This window comes from Balaenoptera physalus (genome assembly GCF_965194825.1).
Source record: "Balaenoptera physalus genome assembly, chromosome: 6".
In the NCBI taxonomy this organism is placed as follows: Eukaryota; Metazoa; Chordata; class Mammalia; order Artiodactyla; family Balaenopteridae; genus Balaenoptera; species Balaenoptera physalus.
The window spans coordinates 91,156,405-91,182,081 of NC_138885.1; the positions used below are offsets into that span (position 1 = coordinate 91,156,405).

General features: G+C 39.9%; 2 protein-coding genes across 7 annotated transcripts in view; one reads left to right on the plus strand and one right to left on the minus strand.

Moving 5' to 3' along the window:
* The window catches only part of LOC309663381 (uncharacterized protein), a gene marked incomplete at its 5' end in the record, with an annotated part of 41,587 nt that extends 22,026 nt beyond the window's left edge, over nucleotides 1-19,561 (minus strand). Inside the window, one exon of the mRNA XM_082467377.1 lies at nucleotides 14,455-19,561. Within this exon, the coding sequence (XP_082323503.1) occupies nucleotides 14,455-14,559 (105 nt within the window). The remainder of the gene's footprint in view (nucleotides 1-14,454) is intronic.
* Nucleotides 1-25,677, plus strand: part of SPATS2L (spermatogenesis associated serine rich 2 like) — a 168,149-nt gene that overhangs the window by 79,689 nt on the left and 62,783 nt on the right. For 4 of the 6 annotated variants that reach the window (XM_082467156.1, XM_082467155.1, XM_082467159.1 and 1 more), the window contains one exon: nucleotides 3,506-3,566. The exons of 1 other annotated variant lie outside the window; for it this stretch is intronic. In XM_082467156.1, coding sequence (XP_082323282.1) covers nucleotides 3,528-3,566 — 39 coding nt within the window. In that variant the 5' untranslated portion in view covers nucleotides 3,506-3,527. Of the gene's footprint in view, nucleotides 1-3,505; nucleotides 3,567-13,263; nucleotides 13,460-25,677 lie in introns of all 6 variants that reach the window. One more of the 6 variants, XM_082467158.1, reaches the window with a different exon arrangement.

Below are 25,677 nucleotides of genomic sequence, written 5' to 3' on the forward strand. Positions count from 1 at the left end.
CTGAGATTTCATAAATAAAATTTCAGTCAACAGTTTCCTTGATCTTTATTTTTCTCTAGGATATATGTAAAACTTAGTTGATGTATATGTATATTTGTAATGTTATTACTGAAAACTGAGGTGTAATTATAGGGAAAAAATTTCAAACAATACCTAAGCTATTAAAATGTTGCACCAATATCAGGACTTGTATTTCTGGCTTTCTTCATTTTCTATTGATTATTTATATGCATGGGACATGTATGTGTGGATTTGAATAGTTAGGCCCCAGTAATTGGTCTGTTCTAAGAAGAATTGTAGTGATAATAGGAATTAGAAACCAGGTTCTTCCCCAAGAAGTCAGAGATCGTTGTACCTTTCTTATGGAGTTAAAGCTCTCGAGATCAAGCTATGTTAGAGATAGACCATCAAGCATGGTGACCAAGCGTGTTGAGAAGGAAATAGGAGGTCCGTTGGCCCCAAACATGTCAACTCACTCACAGCATCAAAGGCTTCTCGGGTTAACCCAGGGGGTCTGCAACTTTGAGGGATGGAGTTTCAAGTTGCTGAACTCTGGGCCTGTCATTTAGGAGAAGGTGACAATATATTGTTTCTTAGAGGAAAAGTTCCTTAACTATTTAAGTTGAACGGTTAAGATTCAGATTAAGTGGATCTGGCTGTCCCGATATAGTTCATAGCAGAGAACAGAATCCCAGAAGAATAGGGGCACAGCACAGTTTCATTTTCCTAGGGGCGAGGGAGTCAGAGGAAAGGTAATGGGCATGTGATGCCATGCCAGGGCGAGGTGTGCTTCTGAATATTCTGGAAGGGCTAGTGCCAATCTGAGGTGTGGACACTCAGGAAGGACCTTTGACACTGAAGGTCAACCTTGTCCCTGTTGTTTCTCCTTATCAATAGAACCCAATTTAACTATCTAGCCACTTAAATTCTTAATCCTTAAGGCAAATCAGATTTATTTTCTATTTATATTGAAATCTTTCATTTAGTTTCCATAACCGGAGCTGTAGCTGATTTCCCAATCTCTCTGTTACATACCAGCCAGCGGAAAGCCTTGATGTGCAAAGGCCATAGGAATCCAGCTGGAAGGAATTGCCTGTAGAGATAGCACACAGGGGGGAAAAAAAAGAGTAAAATGGACAAAAAAGAGCTCCCTACAAATTATTTTTATCTTATCTTCCCATCTGAGAAACCTGTAATAGCCCCATTCTACTCTCACAGCCAGCCTTTTCCTTCCACAAAAAAAATAATATTGTAATCAATCTTACTGGCATCACAACCAAAGAAGAGTCTTCCTTGACTTAGACGCCAAAGCAATGAGAAAGGGAGTTGCCAAGGAAATATATATATTCCTATGAATCTAGCTCACCATTCAGTTACTGCCACTTACTCAGATCTCAGAAATTTTCTGTCCTCTGTGGAATTCCTCCCTGATTTCTCTATAGATTATAACACTTCAGCTTTAGAAAATGCTGCACACCCAAATCCTAGACATCAAAGCAAAACAAAAACAAAACGCTTTTTCTATCAGATTTCACACATCTATAATGGCAGGAGTAGATGTGTCCAGAAGATGTAGCTAATCCAGTCTAATGAGAGGAATTGTGGCTCAGATCCATCTTAACAAATTGCCCCAAGTGCTGCTGTCTCCTTTGAGCCTTCCTCACTCCATAGCTGCAGCCTGTGTCTCTTTCTCTGTCTTCCCCATCCTCATTCTCTCACACACGTACATACACTGTCACATGTAGAAAAATCTATGTATATGCAGTGTATGTTTACATAATGCCAGAACTTCCATTTGAATAAGAAAATCAACCATTCAAATGTCTTCAGATATCATGCTTATAGACTATCTTGCAGGCATTGTGATGACTGATCAAAGGTTTCACATCTATGGCTTGTAAACAAAAACACCTGATTATTTGTCCTTAATACTTCACATACCATCTCTAGTCACTGTTATGGATAATCAGAAAATAATCCTAATGTCTTTTACTAGTAACTCTCAGGGGCAAGAATAATGAGAATGAAATTCAGACATTATTTGCCAGCTAGCATTATTTACTTTCTCCCTTATGCCAAGGCAGAGGATATAGAATTTATCATTGGGAAGAGTTATTTAAATGGAAGGTGTATCCAGTGGGATGGGCACTCTTTGCAGAGTATATGGGAAGGAGCTGTCTTACTGGGGGTTGAGTATGCAGGGTCTCCCCTGCCACCGTGCCCAAATGCATGTATCAGTGGCAATGTCATTTGGAAACTTGTAAAAATAAAATTGTACTGTTTCTAATATTTAATAATATAGTAGATAATAGTATGTGGACTCCTATTTGAGTGGCAATAGAGTTAAGATTACATATTGCCAAGCTGTCATCCTAAATCAACAAAAGGTAATGGATCTGAATTTATGCTTTATTTAAGACCTAGGCTTAAAAGAAAACGGTGGGGAGAAATCAGAGAATTTTTGCAAGTTATCCCTGAAATGTATCAATTCTAGATACACTCTTTGTAGCCAAAGTCAAAAAGGATATAAGAAAGAGTTTCAGTGGTTCTTGATTGACAAAAAGCATTAAACATGCAAATAGGTAATATATTGATATCTCGGCCTGTCGAGCTGCTAACTTCTGAACCAATCTGTTTGCCCATTGTAAGTCATTTATGCTCTATTTCAAAAAGAGATTGAAACTATTAAAGACTTAAGGTGTAGGTTCTATAATAATGGTAAAAGATTTAGACCAGATGAGAAGAAGAAAAACACCACAGCTTGATATTAAGAATACAGATCTTCTCATAGTGGGCTACTTTTCAAAGAAGATTGGACACCAAAGGCCAAAAACCTAAAGAATTTAGGAAAACAGAAGGGTTATGGGCAGTTTTAAGAGTACATTTGAGACTACAGATCATGAATTTATGGTCATTAAAAATATGATACAGGTATATATGTGTTGATCTGGAAGAATGTTCATATATTGATAAGTGAAAACACAAGTTTAAAAACTATTATGTGTTTCTTATGTTTTAATCTGGAACCATTTCTCTTGTTTCTTCCTGGAGTGTTTTGGTGTAGTTACATACATGCAGGAAAGACTCAATCAATGTTTGCTATATTGACTAGAGACTAATAAAAACATTGAAACAGTAAAGATTGTGATGACAATGCTTAGTTAAAATAGGTACACTTTTCCTCCTCTCACCGCTTTTGACCACCTTTCTTTTACATAATAAGAAACACAGTTTAGGTGCATACCCATCTGTGTTTGTCATTTTCCATGTTGGTACAATATGAATAAAATATTTTACATTGTTGTCTGGAGTTATCATAACATGCTTTTAGAGCATATCTAAGACAAGTGCTTAGCTTGAAAGTATTTTTATATTCTAAATTGGTATTTATGATTATGGCTGAATGAAATTGTTTACTCTAGTGGAAGAGAGCATAAAAATAACACATTGAGAAATCAATTTTAAAACTTTAAAGGTAATCATTTTTTTTTCCCCTTCTTGGTAGGGCTTATTCCACTAGAAGCAAGATGGCTGAGCTCAATACTCATGTGAATGTCAAGGAAAAGGTAAGATATAGTTATATATTGGCTTGCAGTATCCAAACTGGATACTGTAGTCTCTAGCTAGTAAAAACTCAATTATAATGGAAGGAGGGAAAAATGGTTTGGGAGAATACATAGTAAGCTTGACACACGAGAAAACCATTCCACAGAATCATAAGTAGCATTTACTAAATGGGTGTTATGCATATTATATTCATTTTCTCATTTAGTCTTGACTATAACGCCATGTAGTTATTTTCATTTTACAGAGGATGGAATTGAGACACAGAGAAGGTAAGTACTTTGCCTGAGGTCACATAGCTAGGAGGGAACAGAGCTGGGATTTGAACCCAGCAGTGCCATTCTACAGTTCATACTCTTAACCACCATGCTGGGTTCCATCTAAGAGTGGGGGTATTATGCTACATCTCCAGAAACAGCCTCGTAGAGATATCCAAGGCGTTCCCTAGTGGTCGTGCTGGGTAGCCTTTACAGTTTCTTTCGACGCTGAGGGTTCATGACTCTGAAAATCCCCCCTCCTCATTATTTGTTGGAGGCTGATTGTACTTCAGAGCCCTTCCAAGTCTTGTCCTCCCCTGTGAATTTTCTCCACTTAGGGTCACAACCCCTCCCTTGCCGTATATGCTCCCTTGCACTGTGAGCTCTTAAATGATCATACACTGTAGATTCCATGAGACCAGGGAGTTAAATTTGTCCAAACCACTCGTCTGGCACCAGGGGAGCTGAGGCCCTAGAAGGGGTTTGTCCATGGTCGCACAGCAGAGCCTCACCTGGAACTCACTCCAGCCTTCCCCAGGGCCACCTCCCGCCTCCATTAGGCTAACTGCTTGAGGGCTGGAGTTTGTCTTTCATCTCTTTGTATCCCCACGGTGCCTAAAACCCTGAGTGAAGGATGAGAGAAGTAACATTACTGGAACCCTCAGTAATTTTTCCTTCCTTTAGCCAAGATGTATCAGACTCCTGTTTTGTCCCAAACACTGTTCTGGATGGTGACGATGCGGCACTGAGCGTGTAGATGAGTTTCCTGCTCCCGTGGAGCTTGTTTTTTAAGGCAGGGAAACAGAAAGTAAACACAAGAACGTATAAATGAACACGATCATTTCATATAGTGATGTCTACGATGAGGAAAATACAGCAGGGCGGCACGGGCAGGTGGCTACTTTAGATGGGGTTGGTCAGGGCAGCCCTCTCAGAGGAGGTGATATTTGAGCTGAGATAGAGAAAACAGGAAAGAAACACCATGCAGTGATCCAAGGACAGAGCATTCCAGGTAGATAAGCAGAAGCAGGTGCCTGAGGAAGACTAACGTTCATCGTGTTTGAAGAGCAAATGGTTGAGTGGCCGGTGTGGCCAGAGTGTGGTAGGCAGAGGGATGGTGATGGGAGATGAGGGCAGAGAGTACGCCAGCCACCAGAATTGGTAGAATACTGACTCTTCACCTGTTTCCTCAACCTCCACAGCATCCAGGGGTGGAAGCCAGGGTTTCACAAAGTTAGATGAAAAAAAAAATGAATTTTCATCTTTACTCATATCTAAATGAAATTTAGCATTTCCTTCCATCATGAATATAGGCAAGGGAGAAAAGCAATCCACAGGAGTAGTGGGAGTACCTGTGACTTTCACAACTAGAAATCACAGGTGTCTTCATATCAAATTACATTTGTTGCAGATATCCTGAAAAGCTGTTTGTTCATCACTACTTCAAAATTACTGTAATTACAGAACCTGCCGCTATATTGTGTTATTTGATGTTGACAGAGAAGCACGTACATTACTGTAGCATAAAATTTTTTATTAATATTTTAATGTTATTTCAATATGAGTGGTTTCCTCTGTAATCATGTATGTTTTATTTAAACATTATTCTGAGAGGGACCCCCGAGGCTTCACCAGACTGCCAAAGGGGGTCTGTGCCCCAAAAGGTTTAGAAGCTGAGACAGAAACATGTAGAGTTTTATTCAAAGGGCAAAAGAAGCCATTGAAAGGAATTAAGCAGGAACATGACTTGGTATGGTATATTTTTAAAACCTCCCCCAGCTTTGCCAGCTGCTGTACTACTTATTTTATAGATCTTCATATTAAATAACTTTTCTGTTTGATGAAGACACAGAGGCTTGAGATAAAGTGATTTGGTCAAAGTCAGACTCTCAGGGAATATGAAAGAGCAAGGATTCAAACTCAGCTCTGTCTGGTTCTAAAGCTCACGCTCTTTCCACTGTATTACTGCTTCCAGAGTTTTCCACCAAAATAACCCCAGGGCTCAGAAGAACAAACTTGCTACTTTGGGACATGGTCAAAACCAACTTCCACATATAATTTCTTTGGAGTCTTCTGTGTGATTTTAAAAATGGATGCAATTTTTTTTTTTTTTTTAACTTTGGGTTTATTTATTTAATTATTTATTTATCTATGGCTGTATTGGGTCTTCGCTTCTGTGCGAGGGCTTTCTCTAGTTGCGGCAAGTGGGGGCCACTCTTCATCGCGGTGCGCGGGCCTCTCATTATCGTGGCCTCTCTTGTTGCGGAGCACAGGCTCCAGACGCGCAGGCTCAGTAATTGTGGCTCACGGGCCTAGTTGCTCCATGGCATGTGGGATCTTCCCAGACCAGGGCTTGAACCCGCGTCCCCTGCATTGGCAGGCAGATTCTCAACCACTGCGCCACCAGGGAAGCCCTGGATGCAATTTTTTTATCCATTGTATTCCGTAATATATTCCATATATTATATTAATACAGAATTGTTTTCACTTATTGACCATTGAGCAAACAGTAGCAGAAGTCTGGGCCCTTTTACATTGTGGCTTCATATTCTCTGTGACTCACAGTCATACACTCGGGTGAGACCATGTGTTCCCAGTTTGAGAAGCTGGGTCTGGCACCACAGTGCTGACCAAATATTGGCCCCTTTCCAAATATCTGTTGATGGATGGGTTGAACAGCTGCTAAAGCTGGGTTATGGGAAGGAAAAGCACTTGAAAGAATCAGAGTCATAGTCATTGATTCCCTGCAAAACATGGCCAGTGGACAGACCAGTATGGTAGGCTCAGCAGATAAGAGTGTCTTATTCAAAACAGAGGTGGCCTCAAGCCAAAATGGGGAAGGAGGCCGATCAGTGATCTCACAGACCACAGAGGTTCAGGGTGAATGCTCCGTGCATGGGCTCAGGCAACACATTCATCCACTTGTCCTGACCAGTGTCACATACACGTAGGGAGAGTAACAGGAGATGGTGTTTCTGCCATTGCACTTCAGTAACTTATCAAAATGTTGGCATCGTTTTGAAAGAGGGTGATGTTTAAGTTGTAAATATTATCCATCTGCATGACAATGGAAGTAAAGCTCCTCTAACTCAGTTAGTAAATTCCATCTTCTCGTATCAAAAGGTTAATAGATTTCTCAGCTCAATAAAATAAATCATAATAAACAACGGAAAATTCTGATCATTTGTAATTTTACATTGATTTATTTTCGTACTTTTATTTCCTTTAGTGATTAGCTTTTATGGCCTTTTTATGATTAGTTTGTTTCCCAATCTGTCACACAGCAATGACATTTTAGTTCTGAAAATTAAGAATAATAACTGTTATGTCTTAAGTTATAAATTATAAGCTTTTAGAGATGTGAGAACAGATCCGTGTGGTGTTTTTATACACTAGCCAGTCAAGCACTGTGGGAAATTAAATACTTAGTAAAAGTCTTGCAGTGAAGTGAGTTCATCAGTTATCTCTAGTGGGTCCACTATTGGATGAATTGGAAAGGAAGAGGTGCTTTGGTGAGAGAATCATTTCTGTCCTCATGCAGCCTAACTTAAGGTCTCATATCCAAGACAACTGAAATTGACAGTTGATACTCTTTATGCCTCTTTTAAAGTATCTCTATATTATTGGACTATATAACTGAAAGGATTTAAATTGGAAATATACTTGAAGTCAAAGTTTGATCTCCTTAGGAGTGTGACATCCATCCTCTGTGTGAGCTCACCCTGTTTACATTTCCACCTTTATCAGTAGCCACTTCTCTACCCTCCCTTCAACACAGCCATCCTGACCATGAATGTTTCTGCTTCCAGGCCTTTGCAAAGGTAGTTTCCTCTCTCTGGGACATCCTCCACGGGGACCCGACCCTCACTCACCTCCCTTTTAGGAAGCCTTTCAGATGGCTCCTTTCTCTGCCCTCCTGCCCCTCCTGAATTATTGGCCCTTCTTCTGTTCTCCTTTGTGCTTCAGTGAGGCTCTCTGCCTTCTGCCTCCATACCATGATGGTTAGTGGTCTGTCTCCCCAAGGGATATTGTGTGCTCCTTGGGGGCAGGCACTGGGCCTTTCTCATCTTCGTACTCTTGGGTTTGACACCTAGTTGACCCCAGTTCGAGTTAGATAAATGAATGGATAACAAATGAATGAGCACGCCTGCTTGAATCGTTACGTTCTTTAGGGACAAATTTCCCATTCACGATATTTTGCAAAACCTCAAGCCTTCTTGAAAACTGAAATGTAGGTTAATGGAAGTGTCATCTCATTTTAGTACTCTCTTTGCTATTAAATAAAGTTTTAAATTGCTTCTAAAAACAAGCTTAGGTTACTTAGGTTGACTACCTGTGGTTCTGCAGAAAAGCAGCATCTTTATGAGATGGTTATCAAATACTGGTTGTCTCAGGTAGGTTTTGCCAATAACAGATGAGGTCCTTTGGTGAGTAACCAGTCATATCCCACTGTACCCCCTCCAAAAAAAAGAGAAAAAAATCTCCATATCTCATTTTATTAAGGAAAGATACCAGAACAAAATCTTCAGGCTAATCAGGGATCCTATATTTAGGGCCAGTTCAATTTCTACAGCTCTTTTCTAAGTAACGTGTTTTTTTTTTTAAAGAAATTTAACTCTAGAACCTCATAGATGAGTTAAGGATAGGGCTCAGTAGTGACTATTACATTATTCTCATGTGAAGCACTAGGGTACCAAGCTAAATTGACTTATAAAGTTTTAGATGTAATTCTCAACTGAGTAAGAAAGGATTATTGGAACTGGCATGCACAAAATAACATTTTCAGTCAGATATTTTCATGCATTATTATAAATCAGTTTAAATAGAGTACAATTTGGTGATGGAAAGCCAAGGGGATCCTTGTTTGTAAAACGGAATTACAAAGGAGTTACAAAATAATATTTGCTGAATGTCTAGTTATGGTCTGATAACTAATTCCAACAAAAAGTGATCCTTAAGCCACTGTAGGGAACCAAGTATGCTTGGGAAGTGATCTCCAGCAAGGTAAAGTCATGGAAAGAGCTTGGAGTTTGGAGACGGTAGCAGAGATAAGTAGCTCCCTGATTACTAGCTGAGCAGCCTAGAGCAAGTCACTTAACTTTTCTGGGCCTCAGTTTTCTAATCTGTAGATTGGACATGAAAACAAAACCTACCTGACAAAATCATCAAATACAGTAATAAAAGTAGAGCTGCTTTATGAGCTCTTAATCCTATAAACTATAAAGGATCTGGGGGAGCTCATCTGTGTATTTTACTATTAAAAAATGGAAAAGGAGCCCGAGTTAATGTTTTTGTTAGTAACTCAAAACATAAATTCACATAGAACTGAGATTAGAAAGAAAACACAATAAAAAGCCCACATGAGAAAAAGAACATAAAACTGGACTTGACTTTCTCAAACTTTTATAGCTATTGCTGAGCCTCACAAAAAATAAGTGGGATTAGAAAATATGATGATATGGAAATGGGGAATCACTTAGTCTATAATATCCTCGCGGCAATGTGCCACTTATTATGAATAGCTTTTTGAGCTGTTACAGTTATGGAGGTAAATTGGGTTGTAAACAATAATCATATAGACTCATTAAAATGGAGGAGGAGGACTAGACAGGGGCAGAGGAGCCTTTTGTCCACAGTGGGAGCAGGGAGGGGCCCTCTCAACGTTTGTGCAGGTGACTGACATAGACTCTGTGTCCTGGAGTCTGTCCTCAACAGGTGGACAGAGGTCCCATTTTATTTTATTTTTTCCTGTAACTGTCTTGACTTACGTTTTATAAAGTACCAAAATATGGTTCAAATCTTTGTGTGGGGGAGTACTGTCAGAAAAACCCAAGAGTTTGATGAAAGAGATTTTTAACAGGATCAGAGAAAGTACAAAAGAAACCCATCATCAAGCATCTTTAAAATATTAACTCCATTTAATAGTGAACTCATTTTACGGGATGTGGGACAAGTTTTAATGATATGCAGTTGTTTTTAAAGACCAAACCATGCAAGCTTTGGAGCGAATCTGAATTTCATAATTCTGTACGAGTGTTTAGGTCAGTTTAGCCCAGCCCTTGGATTCAAACAGCAAAAACACAAACCACACACACAGCTTTTAGGTTTCACCGTGAATAGGTTCTTGTCATCATTTTCTCATAGGAAAGGGCCATTAAATTTCCCTTTCAAAGAACGGAGAAACGTTGACAATAGTTATTGCCTAATGCTTATGTACAGAACTGCTGTTATTGTTGCTTGGCAACTAGAAGAGATCTGACAAGGAGTCTAAAGGAATTGAATGAATAAATGGAAATGTCAGCATCAGTTTCTGCAGATAAGAAGAAATTTACTATTGTAGGATTAGCATCACATTGTTTTTCTTCCCAAGCTACACAATCGGAATTCACAGTGTTTCTGTTCTGCTTCTCCTGCCCTCCCGCCCCCCCTGCTTCCAGCCTTTCATCACAGCCCCTTTTGCACTCTGGCTGAGAGTTACATACAAGGTAGAGGGTTAATGCTAAACAATACAAGAGCATGTCAAAATCAAAACCTTTGGCGACAGGAAAAAAGTTACCTCTGTTGGCAATTCCTTGGAATTTATGTGTACTTTACCAATATTCTAGCTATTTTTCACAATGATCCTTCACATTAAATTATCCAATTTTTACAAATTTTTAAAAAAATGATAAAGCTGCAATGGTTTCTTCTCTTCTGACCTTGAGCATTAAAAATCTGTCCAGATGGATTAGATAGGTAGTTAGGTAGATTGATTGAGTCACCACTTAACAGTATACTGCTTGTATTATTATTACTATTATTAAAACCACTTTTTCTCTGTGATTTATCCACAACTTGATTACAAGCTCCTTATAAGCACAAATAGATTTTTAATTTATTTGTGTACTCAATAGCTCCTATAATAGTAATATCATAGAATTTATGCCCCCAAAATACTTGTTAATCAATATTTAGTCAAATAACTGAGCCAAGATTCTATAACGGTGATTCTCAGCCAGTAGGAAGAAAGGAGAAGGAAGTGAGCGTGCCTCCCTGTGTCGGGACAAGCATTAGAATGTCAGTAGGGAAAAGACGGGAGTAATTAGAAAAAGCATATTTGTGTTCTTTTGAGTCTCCAAGAGCAGAGGCCAAGGTGGGATTAGATGATTAAGAGGTGCCTTGGGGGTGGGAAGCAGTGGAGGCAGGTGCTTGTAAAAGAGAAAGGGGAGGAAGGATGTGCAGGCAGGGAGAGTCTACAGACTGCCAAGCATGCAGGTCTGCCATAGTTGAAAGAAGAAGGAGAAGGAAAAAAAATTGGGTAAGAAGAGTCTCCCTGGGCAGTGCAGTTCTAAAAAGGTTTGTGCAGGTCAATGGGGAGTCTTCATTCCCCGGCTGGGGAACTCCCATATCCCTCAGAAATGAGCTTTCACTAGCACCCCCTACCTGAGCCATTGACTGGGTACATCCTGGGTGGAGTGTGGCTTGGGTGGACCCAGAGGGGCGGTAGCTAGGCTGTCAGTCAACTCTGTTTCCCACAGAGGGAGATTTCTGTGCCACCACAATATTTGAGAGTATAACAAAATTTTATGTTTAAAAAGGAAATTGAAATATCTATTTTGGAATTCAATCATATAAGAGAAAAGCATGAGATTTTTAAAATTTTTAATAAAAATTTCAAGAACCTCTGTTAATTAATAAATTAAAGTACAAACTCTAGAATTTCCCTTCCCTTAGCAAGATGAACCATACTGCCACTAGTATAGGGGGTCGTCTTAACTTCTAGGGCAAAGGATAATTTAGGAGTCTTATTTTCTATCAGAAGTGTACTCTATTTCTAACCACATTTAAGGAAACAAAGGGACGCATTAATTTTACTGAAAAACTGCGTGTCCTTTGGTACAATGTGGAACCTCACCGGGCTTCAGTTTCCTTATCTGCCAAATGAGGGGTCTCTTTTATGTAGAGGATCTCCAGAATCCTTTCCAGCTCTAATATTGGATGAATCCATGGTCTTTTCCACCTCACAGGCCCCATAAAAGACTGAAAAGGCGACTGTACCACGGATCAGAGAACCTGGGGGCAGCCTTAGTCCTGATACAAATCAACTGCCTCAATTTGAATGTGGTACACAACCTCTCCATACTCAGTTCCTTGTTTAAAAAAAAAAAATTTGATTAAACTATTTATAAGGTACATTTATGGTTCACTGGTATGTCATTTCTGATGCCTCCCTGTGTACAGACCCTTCAGAACTCTGCTGCTCAGTTCTTGAAGATAACTATCAACAAAAATGTACTGAAATGATGATTGAGGAGCAATGATATACTTTAAAGTTAACGTTTTTCTTTTTTTAATTGTGGTAAGAGTGTTTAACAGGAGATTATTCTCTTTAAGTGTTCACTGTGGTGTTGTTAACTCTAGCACAGTGTTGCCCAGCAGATGTCTAGAACTTAATTAAACTGCATAACTGAAACTTTATACCATTGAACAACAACTCCCCATTTCCTTTTACCCCAGCCCCTGACAACCACTGTTCTTACTCTCTGCTTCTGTGAGTTTGACTATGTTAGATACCTCCTATAAGTGGAATCATGCAGTATTTGTCCTGTGTCTGGCTTATTTCACTTAGCATAATGTCCTCAAGGTTTATCTGTGTTGTTGCATGTGAGAGGATTTCCTTCTTTTTAAGGCTGAATAGTATTCCATTGTATGTATATACCACATTTTCTTTACCTACTCATCCATCGATGGACATTTGTTCATGCTTGTTTGATGTTTTTATTGGCTCAAGTTGTAATTGTAGCTATTCAACTAAGGTTGAATCCACAAACTAGTTTTAACCCTTTTTACTGCCTTTAGAGTAAAAGCAAACAAGCTCATAAAATCATTGGGAAAACAAGATCCGGTCAAACAGATCATAATGTTTACTGATGTTTAAATCACCATGTTTTTTAAATTGGTCGGACCTGTTAAAATAAAAAAATGGTATGTAGGTGAACAACAACACTTCCCCTAAGGAGAGAGCATGTTCCTGGTTTCCATGGTGGTGAGATGGCCTCCTTCCTTCATGCCACAGTGAAGAAGTACCCAAGATTGGTATAATTTAGAGATTAACCAAACTCCTTTGTTCTGGTATTGACTAAGAGGTAACTAACTCCCTTATTTGGTATTGATTAAAGGGTAATAGTGACTTGTACCTTCATGGTACTCTTTATCTGAAGAGTTCTGTGAATGAGCAGGGGGGAAAAACCCACAGGGAGAGCAGATGTCAATAATTAGCTTCCCCCCTCAAGTGAAGACCTTAAGTTCCAAAGTAAGTGAGGAAATATTTTTACTGAATATTCTAAGTTAGAAGCAGAAGATAAATTAAAAATATCTTACTGTTCTGATTAAAATGCCAAAAACAAAATGCCTTGTAAAAATAAAATTCCCTTTTTCTTTTTGTCTTCACTAATAAATCCAGATATGGATTTCATCAGAGAAAATAGCTCAACAGAACATTTACCTAAGTCCTAATACTGTGTGGGTATAAAAGGCTGGCTGAAAATAGACTTCCAATGGATTCAGAGGCTCACCCTATTCTAAATTATGTGCAGGTCTAACTGGTAGTTCTGGGAAAATATGAAGAAGAATAAAGCACAGTTATGGAGAATGTGCAGGTATACACTGAATAATTTTCATTTAGTAGTGTAACTGTTACATTAATTTGCTTTTTTCCCCGCCCTCAAATGCTCAGTGACTTGAGAAAGTATAGACTCTGAATTGATGGAAAGAAGTCTGGGTTGTTGTTGCTTTAACCCTTTGAGCCAGATTGTATTCTTCAACGGCTATAAAATATCTCCCCCATTAAGAGGTGGGGTCTGAGCCCCTCCCCTTAACATTGGGTAGGCTTTTGGAACTGGTTGACCAGGATAGTGGAAGGAAGTGACTCTCTCTGGCTTTCATAGTGGGTGATTGAGCTTCCTCTTCACTAGTTGGGACACTTGTGTTGGAACTCTGGGCAGCCATGTAAACAATCTGACTGTTCTCAGGCCACCATGCTTTGAGGAAGCCCAGACTAGCCCATAAGGACCACATAGAGAAGACCTGAGAATAGTACATGAAGAGAGAGATGGCCAGCCAGACCTCAGCTGCACCTCCCCCCCGCTATACCAACTGCTCTCTCTGTCTGCATGAAAGACCCCAAGGTAAACCCACTCAGCCGAACTCCTCTTGAACTCCTGACCCGTAGAAACGTTGAAAAATTACAATTGATTGTTGTTTTAAGCCACAGAGTTTTGGGGTGACTTGTTATGCAGCAATAAATAACTGAAATACCCTCTCAAAAATTAAAACTGTTCAAACTAGAACTGATATTTTTAAAATGACGATGTTGCCTAAATAATACAGAGGCGTGGATGTTTACATGCAGGTAAATTAGTTAATAGGTGAGCAGTTATACCTAAAAAGAGGTCTGTCCTAGTAGCCACCTTCTTTTCTCTTCTTTCCACACTATCCCTTAGCTTCCAAGCCTTCCCTTATATCTCTCACTTGCGGTTTTCAATTCAGAGTGGACATTAGAACCACTAGGAAAACTTCAAAAAATAGTGAATGTCCAGGCCCATATTTAATTGTTTGAGGTGGGACCCGGATGTAGGTACATTTTAAAACTCACCAGGTGATTTCCAGTTTGCAGCCAGGGCTGAGAACCACTGTTAGATGCTGATAATGCCCAACTCTGTACCCCTGGCTCAGTTCTTCCTTGGAGCTGCAGATTCATAGATTCGACTGTTCTCTAGATGTCTGGACATGGATGCCTCCCAGCCCCCTCAAGCAGAAGGTTCCATTTTCACCACTACTTCTTTTCTCAGGAAATGACACCGCTATCGACAAAAATGCTCAAGCCAGACACCCGGGAGTCATCCAGATTCCTTCATCTTCCGTCTTCCTCATTCCTCGCAACACAAATCAGTCACTTCCCCCCAAGTAATTTGTGAGTCATTCTCTCCACTGCTCCATCTTGGTCTACTTTCTCTCCCCTCGATACTGTATTAGAATCCTACCTGGCATCCATTCGCTCTCCTCCAACTCATCCACATAGAAACCACAGTGACCTTCTTAAATACGCAAATACCGCACTCCTCCTCTGAGTAGGTCCCTCCAATGGCTACCTTTAGGATAAGGCACAGAATCATAAGATGGCTTGCAGAGCCTTGCACACTTTGCCTCATGCCTTTTTGATAGAGCTTCATCTGAAATCCCATTCCTTCTAACGTTTAATGCTCCAACAATCCTGGGTCTTCATTCCTTTGAACGTGCTTCCAGTCACTCAGTCCTGTCCGTGAGTAGATGCTGTATACTCTTCCTGGAATATTCCATCTCCTCTCCCCTTTCCCTCTCCTGGCTTGGTCTTATTACCCTTCATTCTCAGTGTAAACAAACTTCCGTCCTCAGATGGGGCTTCCCTGATTCTCTGGGTTAGGGTAGGTCCCCCTGTTACAGGTGCCCAACTCATCTTTACCTCCCCTTCTGTAACACTCATCAAACATCTGCCTTCTTAGACTATAAGCTCCAAAGCAGGTCAGGGAATGTATCTGTCACTGCTACACTCCAGCCTCTAGCATAGTCTGTTCATTGTGACTGAATGAATGAATGAATAAACAAGTGAATGTGGATTAAGAGAGCAGTATCAACTCTGAGGGAAGTTCTTGTGGTGATACTCTGGCCTCTGTACTTGGCTCTGGCCCATCTAAATTCAGATCAACAATTTGGATAAGATACCGATGATGGCAACTAATGTTTTAAATGATATAAAATTGGAAGGAATGGCTAATGCATTCCCTGTTTTTGATGGCAGAAAGCAAGGTTCTAAAAGCTAACAGCTGGCTGGAGTGATGGGTCAGAACTTACAGACTGAAATTTAATAAAGGTGAATGCAATATCCTACCATTGCATTCTAGTCACTATACAAGTATAGGATGGGGAACTCTTGTCACAGAAACAATCCAGGGTGTGTTACTAACATAGTAAGCTCTGTTTGAACCGGTAATTGATGAGGGCCCTGAAAGTGCTAATGCCATCTTAGATTCCTTTAATGGTAAGTAGGGCCCCACCAAGACAGGTGCAGGTCCCACAATCCTCTGCTCTGATCCAAACACCTCTGGAACAATGTACTTCATTTATAGGACCACATTTCACCAGGATGCACTCAGAGGAGCTCGACCAGGGTGGTGAAAGCTTGGGAAGCACAGCTTATGAAAAACAGAAGAGCATAACTTTACTCCGTAGGAGATGGAATTATGAGGAACACATTCGTTCCTTGAAAAAAACAAAAAATGAAGGGCTGGTCTTTAGGGAAAAGATTACACCAGAAGGCAGAACCAGGACCAAGGACTGGCAACATCTAACATCCCCTCTCTGGCCACATTCTTATCATTGACCTCTCTTATCCTCTCGTTCTGTTGAGCATCTGCTCTGTGTTCTCAACAGGATCTCTTGTCCCTTAGTCTCTCCCTAGTCTCCCAATTCATCATCCCCCTTCATTGCCCACAGATACCTTGATCATCTACCTTATGATTCTCAGCCGCCGTATCCCCGAGTCCTAGGATCTACCACAATGTTTCTTAGAGTTCATAACCTTGGATCATTCCTTTTGTCTGCTTCTACCTCTGGCTTGTTGAGGAAAGCCACACCAGTTGGCTCCATGACAAATCTGTGCCATCCGGCATTAGTGGCCCTTCAGTCCAGCTCGGCCCTCTTTCATTCATCTAGGCCATTTCCTATCACATTCCCATAAGGCAGCTCTAAACCTTTTCCCACATTTTAGCCCTAAGGCAAACTCTAAAACTCTCACTCAGAGGAAATACATTCCTTCAATTTTCCTCCTCACGATCTCAAATTTCTTCTCTATCTTCACTCTACCTTTCTCTCCTTTCTTCCTTCCTCAGAATTCTGAGAAAGAGAAAGAATCTGCCTTCCCTTCCAAAGCTTACCTTTCCACATGGATTTTGATACCATTTTCTTTCATTTCCTCTGGGACTTTGTTTCATAATTTATCTCCTGTCTTTCCTCTCTTCAAATTCTTTCTCACTGCCAGCTCCATTCTCCCGTCAGTCAACACACTCAGGCACTTTGTGGAGATGAATTGTGTGATGATTGTTTTAAGATGGATTGGAGAGAGCAGAAACCAAGCCAGAGAGTCCAATTAGAAGGCTTTTTCCAGAGTCCAGGTGAAAGGCAAAGGGAACCTGTCCAGGGTAGTGAAAGAAAAAATAGAGAACAGGTGAGACTCAGAGAGGATTTTGTTGTCAGAATGACCTTGAGTTAGTTGTTATTTATGACGTTGCCTTATTTTCCTATGGTTTTGTCAGCTCCTTGAGGGCAAATACTGTGTCAGATTCATCTCACAGATTCATCTCACTTTCTATCATGATATCTGGCTTTGAATGAATGGTTAGAATTCCCTCAAAATGTGTGTGTCAGGGGGAGTTTGGGGGAGGGAGAGCCGCACTCTGGAAGGTATATTTTTTTAAAAAGAGGATAGTTATTGAGACAGGGAAAGATGGCTCCATATTAGGAGGAAGAAAAAAGTAGACTTTGTTCCTCAATGTGTGGTCTGTTGTAGTATTTTCCCATTGCTGTGACAAATGGGATTTGCTATTACAAATCGCCACAAACGTAGTGGCTTAAAATACCACAAATTTACTATCTTACAGTTATGGAGATCAGAAGTCTGAATGGGTCTCATTGGGCTAAAACCAAGGTGTCAGCAGGGTTACATTCCTTTCTGGAGGCTCTAGGGGAGAATTCGTTTTCTTGCCTTTTTCAGCTTCTAGAAGCTGCCTGCATTTCTTGGCTCGTGGCCTCCTTTCATCTTCAAACCCAGCAATGGCTGGTCAGGTCTTTCTCACAGTGAGTCAGTCGGACACTCTCTTCTTCCTCCTTCTACTTATAAGGACCCTCATGATTATGTTGGGTCCACTGAGATAATCCAGATAATCTCCCCTTCTCAAGGTGATTTGATTAACAACCTTAATTCTATCTGCAGCCTTAATTTGCCAGTAGCCTAACATATTCACAGGTTCCTGGGGATTAGGGGGTGGTTGGCTTTGGGGGCTATTATTCTGTCACCACATCCTTGGACAAGCGACGTCTCCATCACCTGGTAACTTATTAGAAATGCACTCTCGGGCTCCACCCCAAGCCTCTGAATCAGAATCTGCATTCTAATCAGATCCCCAGGTGAATATACTTTAAAGTTTGAGGAGCCACTACTTGACTATCTGTAAGATTCTCTCAACTTTAAACTTCCCACGATTCTGTGAAAACTGCATTTTTTTTCCACTTTCAAATCTTCATTATTCCTTCTAATCCTGGTTTCCTGCCAAAAAAAAAAGTTAATTTTGATTTATATGCCTGGTGTTAATTCCCCAAAAGCCAGCCAAGTAGAACATGACAAGACTTCTTGCATATTTTTTACTGGCAGAAAGTAGATGTTAGAAAAGGCAATTAAATTATAGAATTATCCATGATGCAAAGGTACTGGTCTGCAAAGAATATTTTCTTCCCCAAGAAGATTCATAGGCGAACTGCCTTCATTAGAGTGTAGATAATATTAGTGGCCCAGCAAGCGAAGCGAAACGTACACACGTGAGCTGTTTTTAAGGCATCTCTGAACGGCTCAGCATTTGAGAAATGTGACCAAAGCTGATTATAAAATTCCTTTCAGAGCTGCAGGAACGGCAACCCATAAATAACTCTGGTTCTCACTGGTGCAAAAAGGAGGTTGCAGGCTGTTTGACTGCTGTCCTTCTTGTAGGGGATAAGATTAAGCTCACCTCCAAGATTACAAGGTCCTCAAGGCTGGGACCAGCAGTGCCTGGGACCTAGGTGGCACTTCATACATATTTGGGCTTGAATACTTTTTACTACCATATAATATGTTAAGCTGCATTACAGAGATGCACTGGAAAAAAACCCTGGATAAATAAAAGTAATATTTCAATGATCATCTTACTAGACTCCCTACTTCCTTTTGTTCATTCATCTATCTGAACATTTATGAATCATCTACTGAATGCCACCCATTGTTCTAGGCCCTGTAGATATACAGCTATGATCCCTGTCATTTACAAACTCACATTCCAGTGGGGCAGATAGTCATATAAGTAAATAATTAGGGCAACATGAGTGCTAGATGAGGTCTGTGAACAAGGCTCGTGGGCCTCTCTTCTCTGAAATGTCATTCCCATTCTATCGGGATTTATCTTTAAAATCGCCCATTTTTCCCCTTTGCCAGTTGGATTAGTAATCTGGCTTTATTACTTTTATTTTCAGCCTTAGTTACTAATGTTGCCTCTAGGCACTCGCTACTTGTTCTAGAAAATGAAACCTCTCCGACTAGTGCAAGTGAAAAAGAGGTTACTCTAAAGATGTGGTAAGGACTCATGGGACTTCAGGACAAGTTAAAGAAGCAGGAAAGCCAGGAAGTAAGGCAGCTCCAAATGGCCCCTCTTCATCTCCATTCTGTCTTCTCTCCCTTTGTGTGGAATAGTCCAGACGCCAAGGCAGAGAATCTGATTAGCCCACTTTGTCTTTTCAGACCTGACTGCTGCGTCATTGTCACTATACTCTGCTTCCTTCATATCACTCACTTAGCACGAGTTGCAATTGTATATTTTTTTCATTTGTGTATTTTACATCTGTTTTCCTCTCTAGGTTTGGTAGTGACTGTGTCTGTTTTATTACTGCTGTCTCCAGCCACTAGTGCAGTGCCTGACCATAGTAGGCATTTAGTAAATAAATAAATGAAAGAATGAGACTTGGGCAGGAGGTGGGGGTGGGGTGGGGGGAGTCTGGGAGCGTGTGCTGTTAACCACCCTAGTGACGGGCTTCCTTGTGGTGCCACTCAACTTGCAGGAGAGAAAGAGCCTTGGGTCCACTGACTGCTCAGCAAGGCTGAAGAGGAAGGTTCTAAAGAAGGGAAGTAAATGGGGGATCTCCCCCAAATAAGTCTTGGCCAACACTCTAGACATACATTCTTTCCATTTCAAAGACACACCAACCTTTATACCTAGAGAGACCCTTCTCCTTCATGGCCCAATGTAAATGCTCCCACCCTTTCCTTTTTAAAATTTATTGAGCAGCTAATATATGCCAAATTCTATATCAGACACTTTACATGCATCATCTCTTTTCATTTTTACTGAGACTCTAGCAGGTCATATCCTCATTTTACAGCTACAGAACCAAGTTTCAACAATTTAAGCAGCTCATCCTAGGTCAAAGAACTAGCATACAGCAGACCCAAGATTAGAAAATAGGTCTGTTTAATTCCAAAGCTTCTTCTGCGACATTTGGCTGTTTCCTCTATATTCTCCCCTCCTTGGGCAAACTTAACTGCTCCCTTCTCTGTGATACTACAGCCTTTTTCGTAGAGGCAGCACAGCGTTTTACATGCTTTCAGGTGTGGACGGTTCTGGATCCACTGCTACACTGTCCGTCTTAGGGCAGGGACTGCAGCTGGCTCCCTTTTGTGTCCTCAGTGCCTGTTACCTTGTGGAGGCTCAACCAATACCTGTCTGCTGGGCTGAGCTTTGGAAGGATAGGCAGTTACTATGCTATTTGTATTTTTAAAACTCCACAAAATACCATGAGTATCTTATTATACAGAAGTCTCATAAATATTCTTCCCATCTCTATTATTGAAAATTAAAGAACATATGTCTATTCTCCATAACCATATAATGTTTAGGTCATATCACAGTCTACAGAGACTCACCTGCCTGTTATTGTGGTTGGTAAATACAGAGTGATGGGATGGTCCAAACACTGGCAGAATATTCCTTTGACTCAAAAGAGCAGCCTGAATAAGGACCTACTGTATAGCACAGGGAACTCTACTCAATACTCTGTAATGGCATATATGGGAAAAGAATCTAAAAAAGAGTGGATATATGTATAACTGATTCACTTTGCTGTACACCTGAAACTAACACAACGTTATCAACTCAACTATACTCCAATGAAAAAAAAATGGTTTTAGAGGGTAGAGAATGAAGGAGAGCTTTATAGCGTATTTATATACAATTAGCAAAACCTCACTGTAGCACAATTTCACATATGAATTAATGGAAAAGTAATAAAAATATTAGCATGACATGTCAAAAAATAAAGAGCAGCCTGGTATAGGTACAAATTGGCATTCTCTCATTCAACAAATAGTTATTAAATACCTACTATGTGCACATTGTTAGTCACTCGGGGTGAGCATGGTGACAATGCAAAGATGACTGAGAGGAGGGTTTTGCCCACATGTTGCTCACCGTTTAGAAGACACACCTTACACAGACACTTAGGCTGTGACGTAGAAGATGCTAAGGTTAGGAGACACCCACTAATAAGGTCTGTGAGAACTGAAAGGAGACAGAGATGACTTACAGCAGGGATGGTTGAGACGGACTTCACGGAACACATGGCGTTTCAGCTGGAGTGTAAGATTTGGGCAAGTGCACACATCTCAGGTCAAGGGCAAAGCTCACACAGAAGTAGGGGGCCAACAATGGGCTTGCGCTTATGTATAAAGGGCAGAGCAAGAGGGGCACTTGGAAAAGCAAGTGGGTGCCCAGTTGTTGATGGCCTTGAATGCCAGGTTGTAGACATTTAACTTTACTCTTAAGGAAGGTGGGGAAATAGTCATGATTATACTTGAAGAAGAGTAGTCTGGCGACAGCCTTGGGGTGAATTTGCAGGGGAGAGACCAGAAGCAGAGGGAGCTGTTATTTTCTGTTTATTTGATAATACTGGGTCTTTACTGATCACACAGCTGTGTAGGTGGATTGAAAACTTCTGTCAGAACCATTTTTTGAAACTCAGACATAGTCTAAGTGACTCATCAGTAAGCCAAGAAGAATTTCTAAAGAGTCATCATAGACAGGCTCAAGAAATGTGCAGCGTGAATGAGGAAATCTAACAGCTCTTAAACCAGACAAGTCAGGTCCAGGGGAGGTAGGTTAATGTGGGAAGCTGAAATCAAACAGCGTCCGTGAAAGCCACACTGCCTTGCTGCTTAGTGCAGGCAAAATGCCAGCAGGGCGGGCCTGAGGCAGAATGGGGCAAAACCTGCCAAGCCAGATAGAAAGCCCCAGAGAGAGGAGAGAAAGGGAGATTAGAATGCTGACGTTAAATCAAAACAATTTTTTAAATGTTTATTTTTTATTGACGTATAGTTGATGTACAGTATAAGTTACAGGTGTAAAATACAGTGAGTCACAATTTTTAAAGGTTATACTGCATTTAGAATTATTAAAAAAATATTGGCTATATTCCCCACGTTGTACAGTATATCCTTGTAGCTTATTTTATACGTAATGGTTTGTAGCTCTTAATCCCCTACTCTTATCTTGCCCTTCCCTTCTTCCCTCTTCCCACTGGTAACCACTAGTTTGTTCTCTATATCTGTGTCCACTTCTTTTTTGTTATATTCACTAATTTGTTGTATTTTTTAGATTCCACATGTAAGTGACATCATATAGTATCTGTCTTTCTCTGTCTGACTTATTTCACTTGGCATTGTACCCTCCAAGTCCATGCATGTTGCTACAAATGGCAAAATCACATTCTTTTTTATGACTCAGTAGTATCCCATTATATATATATGTGTATGTGTATATATGTATATCTCACATCTTCCTTATCCATTCATCTGCTGATGGACACTTAGGTTGTATCCATATCTTGGCAATTGTAAATGCTTCTATGAACACTGGGGCACATGTTTTCTTTTCGAATTAGTGTTTTTGTTTTTTTCGGATATATACCCATGAGTGGAATTACTGGGTCATATTATAATTCTGTTTTTAGTTTTTTGAGAAACCTCCATACTGTTTTCCATAGTGGCTGCACCAATTTACATTCTCACCAACAGTGTACAAGGGTTCCCCTTTCTCCACATCCTTGCCAACATTTGTTGTTTGTGTTCTTTTTGATGATAGCCATTCTGACAAGTGTGAGGTGATATGTCATTGTGGTTTTGACTTGCATTTCCGTGATGATTAGGGATGTTAAGCATCTCTTCATGTGCCTGTTGGCCATCTGCATTTCCTCTTTGGAAAAATGTCTATTCAGTTCTTCTGCCCATTTTTTAATCAGGTTGTTTGTTTTTCTCTGGAGTTGTGTAAGCTGTTTATATATGTTGAATATTAACCCTTATTGGTCATATCATTTGCAGATATTTTCTCCCATTCAGTAGGTTGTCTTTTCATTTTATCAATGGTTTCCTTTGCTGTGCAAAAACTTTTAAAATCAAAACAACTTCTGATGTGCAAAAGGAAGATTTCTCAATAGCAAATTGAATTTGCCAAACTAGATTTAAATTAGTAAAAGCAAAACAGGGGAATGTGATTTGGGAAAGGTAAAGCAGTTGCTAAATGAACCACTAACTAGCGGGCCATATTGTCACCCGACATCCTGCGCCGCTGCCTGGTTGACCCCGCTGGAACGCACTGTTTATGGCATGAGAACCCTTGAGGGATGCACTCATGTGCAGCTGCAAACAGTGGGCTTCGGGGTGAAGCTGCAGCAACAGACTCACCAGCTTGGGCTGTGGCAGTGAAGTAAAGGCCTTGTGTCTGAAGCATCGCCACCAAAGACAGCCTCTGCAAAACAGCCACTGCAGGCGTGAATTTTATGAGTTCTCCGCGTGCAAACTACCATTAGTCACGCATTGATTGATCCATTGCTCCAGGAGCTTCATTTCCAAATGCAAAGGCAGCTTTTCAGCACAAACTCACTATAACACTGCCTTTGTCATCCACTCCTTATATTTTAAACCTCCTTCATAAGGAGGTTTTTTTTAGATTTAAATGCTTAGACCCCTGTGACTGCTACATCTTGAATAGTGACACTGTGAGGTTCCTGTATTTTTATGCATGCATATGATTGCCTGGGTTTCTCCATCTTTCTCAAACACATTTTCATAGAAGAATAAATGTAGTGAATTTATAAATAAAAAGGTGGAGAAACAATACTACTCCCTTCACATTAGCCAAGTACTGTGATCAAAGCGGAAACTTGGCCCAGAAATTCACTAGAATTCAACATTAGTATGGAATATCTAAGAATAGGCAGAAATTATTTTTTTCCTTTTTTTTTCTCTTTTCTTTAAAACTCGACATTCCTGTTTTAATTGTGTCTTCCTCCAGGAGTTATATGCAATATTCATAGTTATATTTGATATCAGAACTCAGTTATTGACAATTTTCTAAGGATATGTTCAGTGCTAGGGTATATAAAGTGACAAGGATAGATGTTTTCTATATCCTACCGTGGTTGATTTTTTTTTTTTTTTCTTTTAAAGAGGGACAGGCAAGAGTAGTATAAACATCTAAAGAAGAAGTATCTGTAAGCTCAGGTTTATATTATATTTTGCCTTAACATAATAAAATAAATTATGTTTTGCAGAGGAGAGACTGGAAACAGGGCAAACTATTTTATGTTTATTCCATACTTCTAGGTCTTTACTGATCACACAACTGTGTAGGTGGATCGAAAACTTTTTTTTTTTTAATTGAAGTATAGTTGATTTACAGCGTTATATTAGTTTCAGATATACAGCATAGTGTTCAGTATTTTTACATATTATACTCCATTAAAAGTTATTACAAGATAATGGCTATGATTCCCTGTGCTGTACAATATATCCTTGTTGCTTATCTATTTTTTTCATAGTAGTTTGTATCTCTTAACTCCATGCCCCAATCTTGCCCCTCCCTGCTTCCCTCTCTCCACCAGTAACCACTATTTTGTTTTCTATATCTGTGAGTCTGTTTCTGTTTTACTATATACATTCATTTGTTTTATTTTGTAGATTCCACATATAAGTGATATCATATGTGTTCTCTGTCTGACTTGTTTCACTAAGCATAATATTCTCTAGGTTCATCCATGTTGCTGTTAATTAATATTTAGAAGGGCATGACTGATGTGGTAATAATGATGGTAATTATTATTAAGAAATTTTATATAATACTAACCAATCATAGTGGCTTGAAATGCTAGAATTTTATTTAAAAGAACTACATTAGAAGGACAACACGTAATGTTTATACATAACTCCAGCGCACTGGTGCCTGCTAGGCCAATTGTATTTAGTTTTGGACATGCATTGTTAATGATTCTCCCGGGTCAATGCAGGTGTTTTTGTTCTTGTTTTTCTCCCCATCTTGGCTTCTCTTAAAAAAAAAAAAGATAAATGGGGAGATTTGGGTCAAAGGGTATAAACTTTCAGTTACAAGATTAATAAGTTCTGGGGATCTAATGCACAGTATGGTGATTGTATACTGAATCATATACTTGAGAGTAGATCTTAAATGTTCTCACCACAAAAAAGAAGTGGTAATTATCTAATGGGATGGAGGTATTAGCTAATGCTATGGTGGTAATCATTTTGCAGTATATAAATGTATCAAATCAACATACTGTACACCTTAACTTACATATAACTTAAATATAATGATATATAAATATACATTTATCGACATATAAAATGTGTATATGACAAGGATAAATTAGAGAGAGAGAGAGAAAAGAGAGAGAGCTATCTTTCTAACATGATGAATGAATAAGAAAGGACAACACAAAAGGATGGTTGAGGGATGCTCACAAGACCTAAGTCTTTTGCAAAGCCTTGTAGGCTGCGTGATCTGGTCCCTGCCCGCCTCTGGCCTCATCTTTGTATTTTGGAAGCCTCAGCCTCTGCCTCCCTCTATACTCCCTCACCTGTAACTTGCTCCTCATTCATGCTGTTCCTTCTGCCTAAGATGCATTTCCTCTTAACCTCCCACCCATCGCTTCTCCCCTGTCCTTCAGATGTCAGCATACCTATATAAAGTCGTCTCCC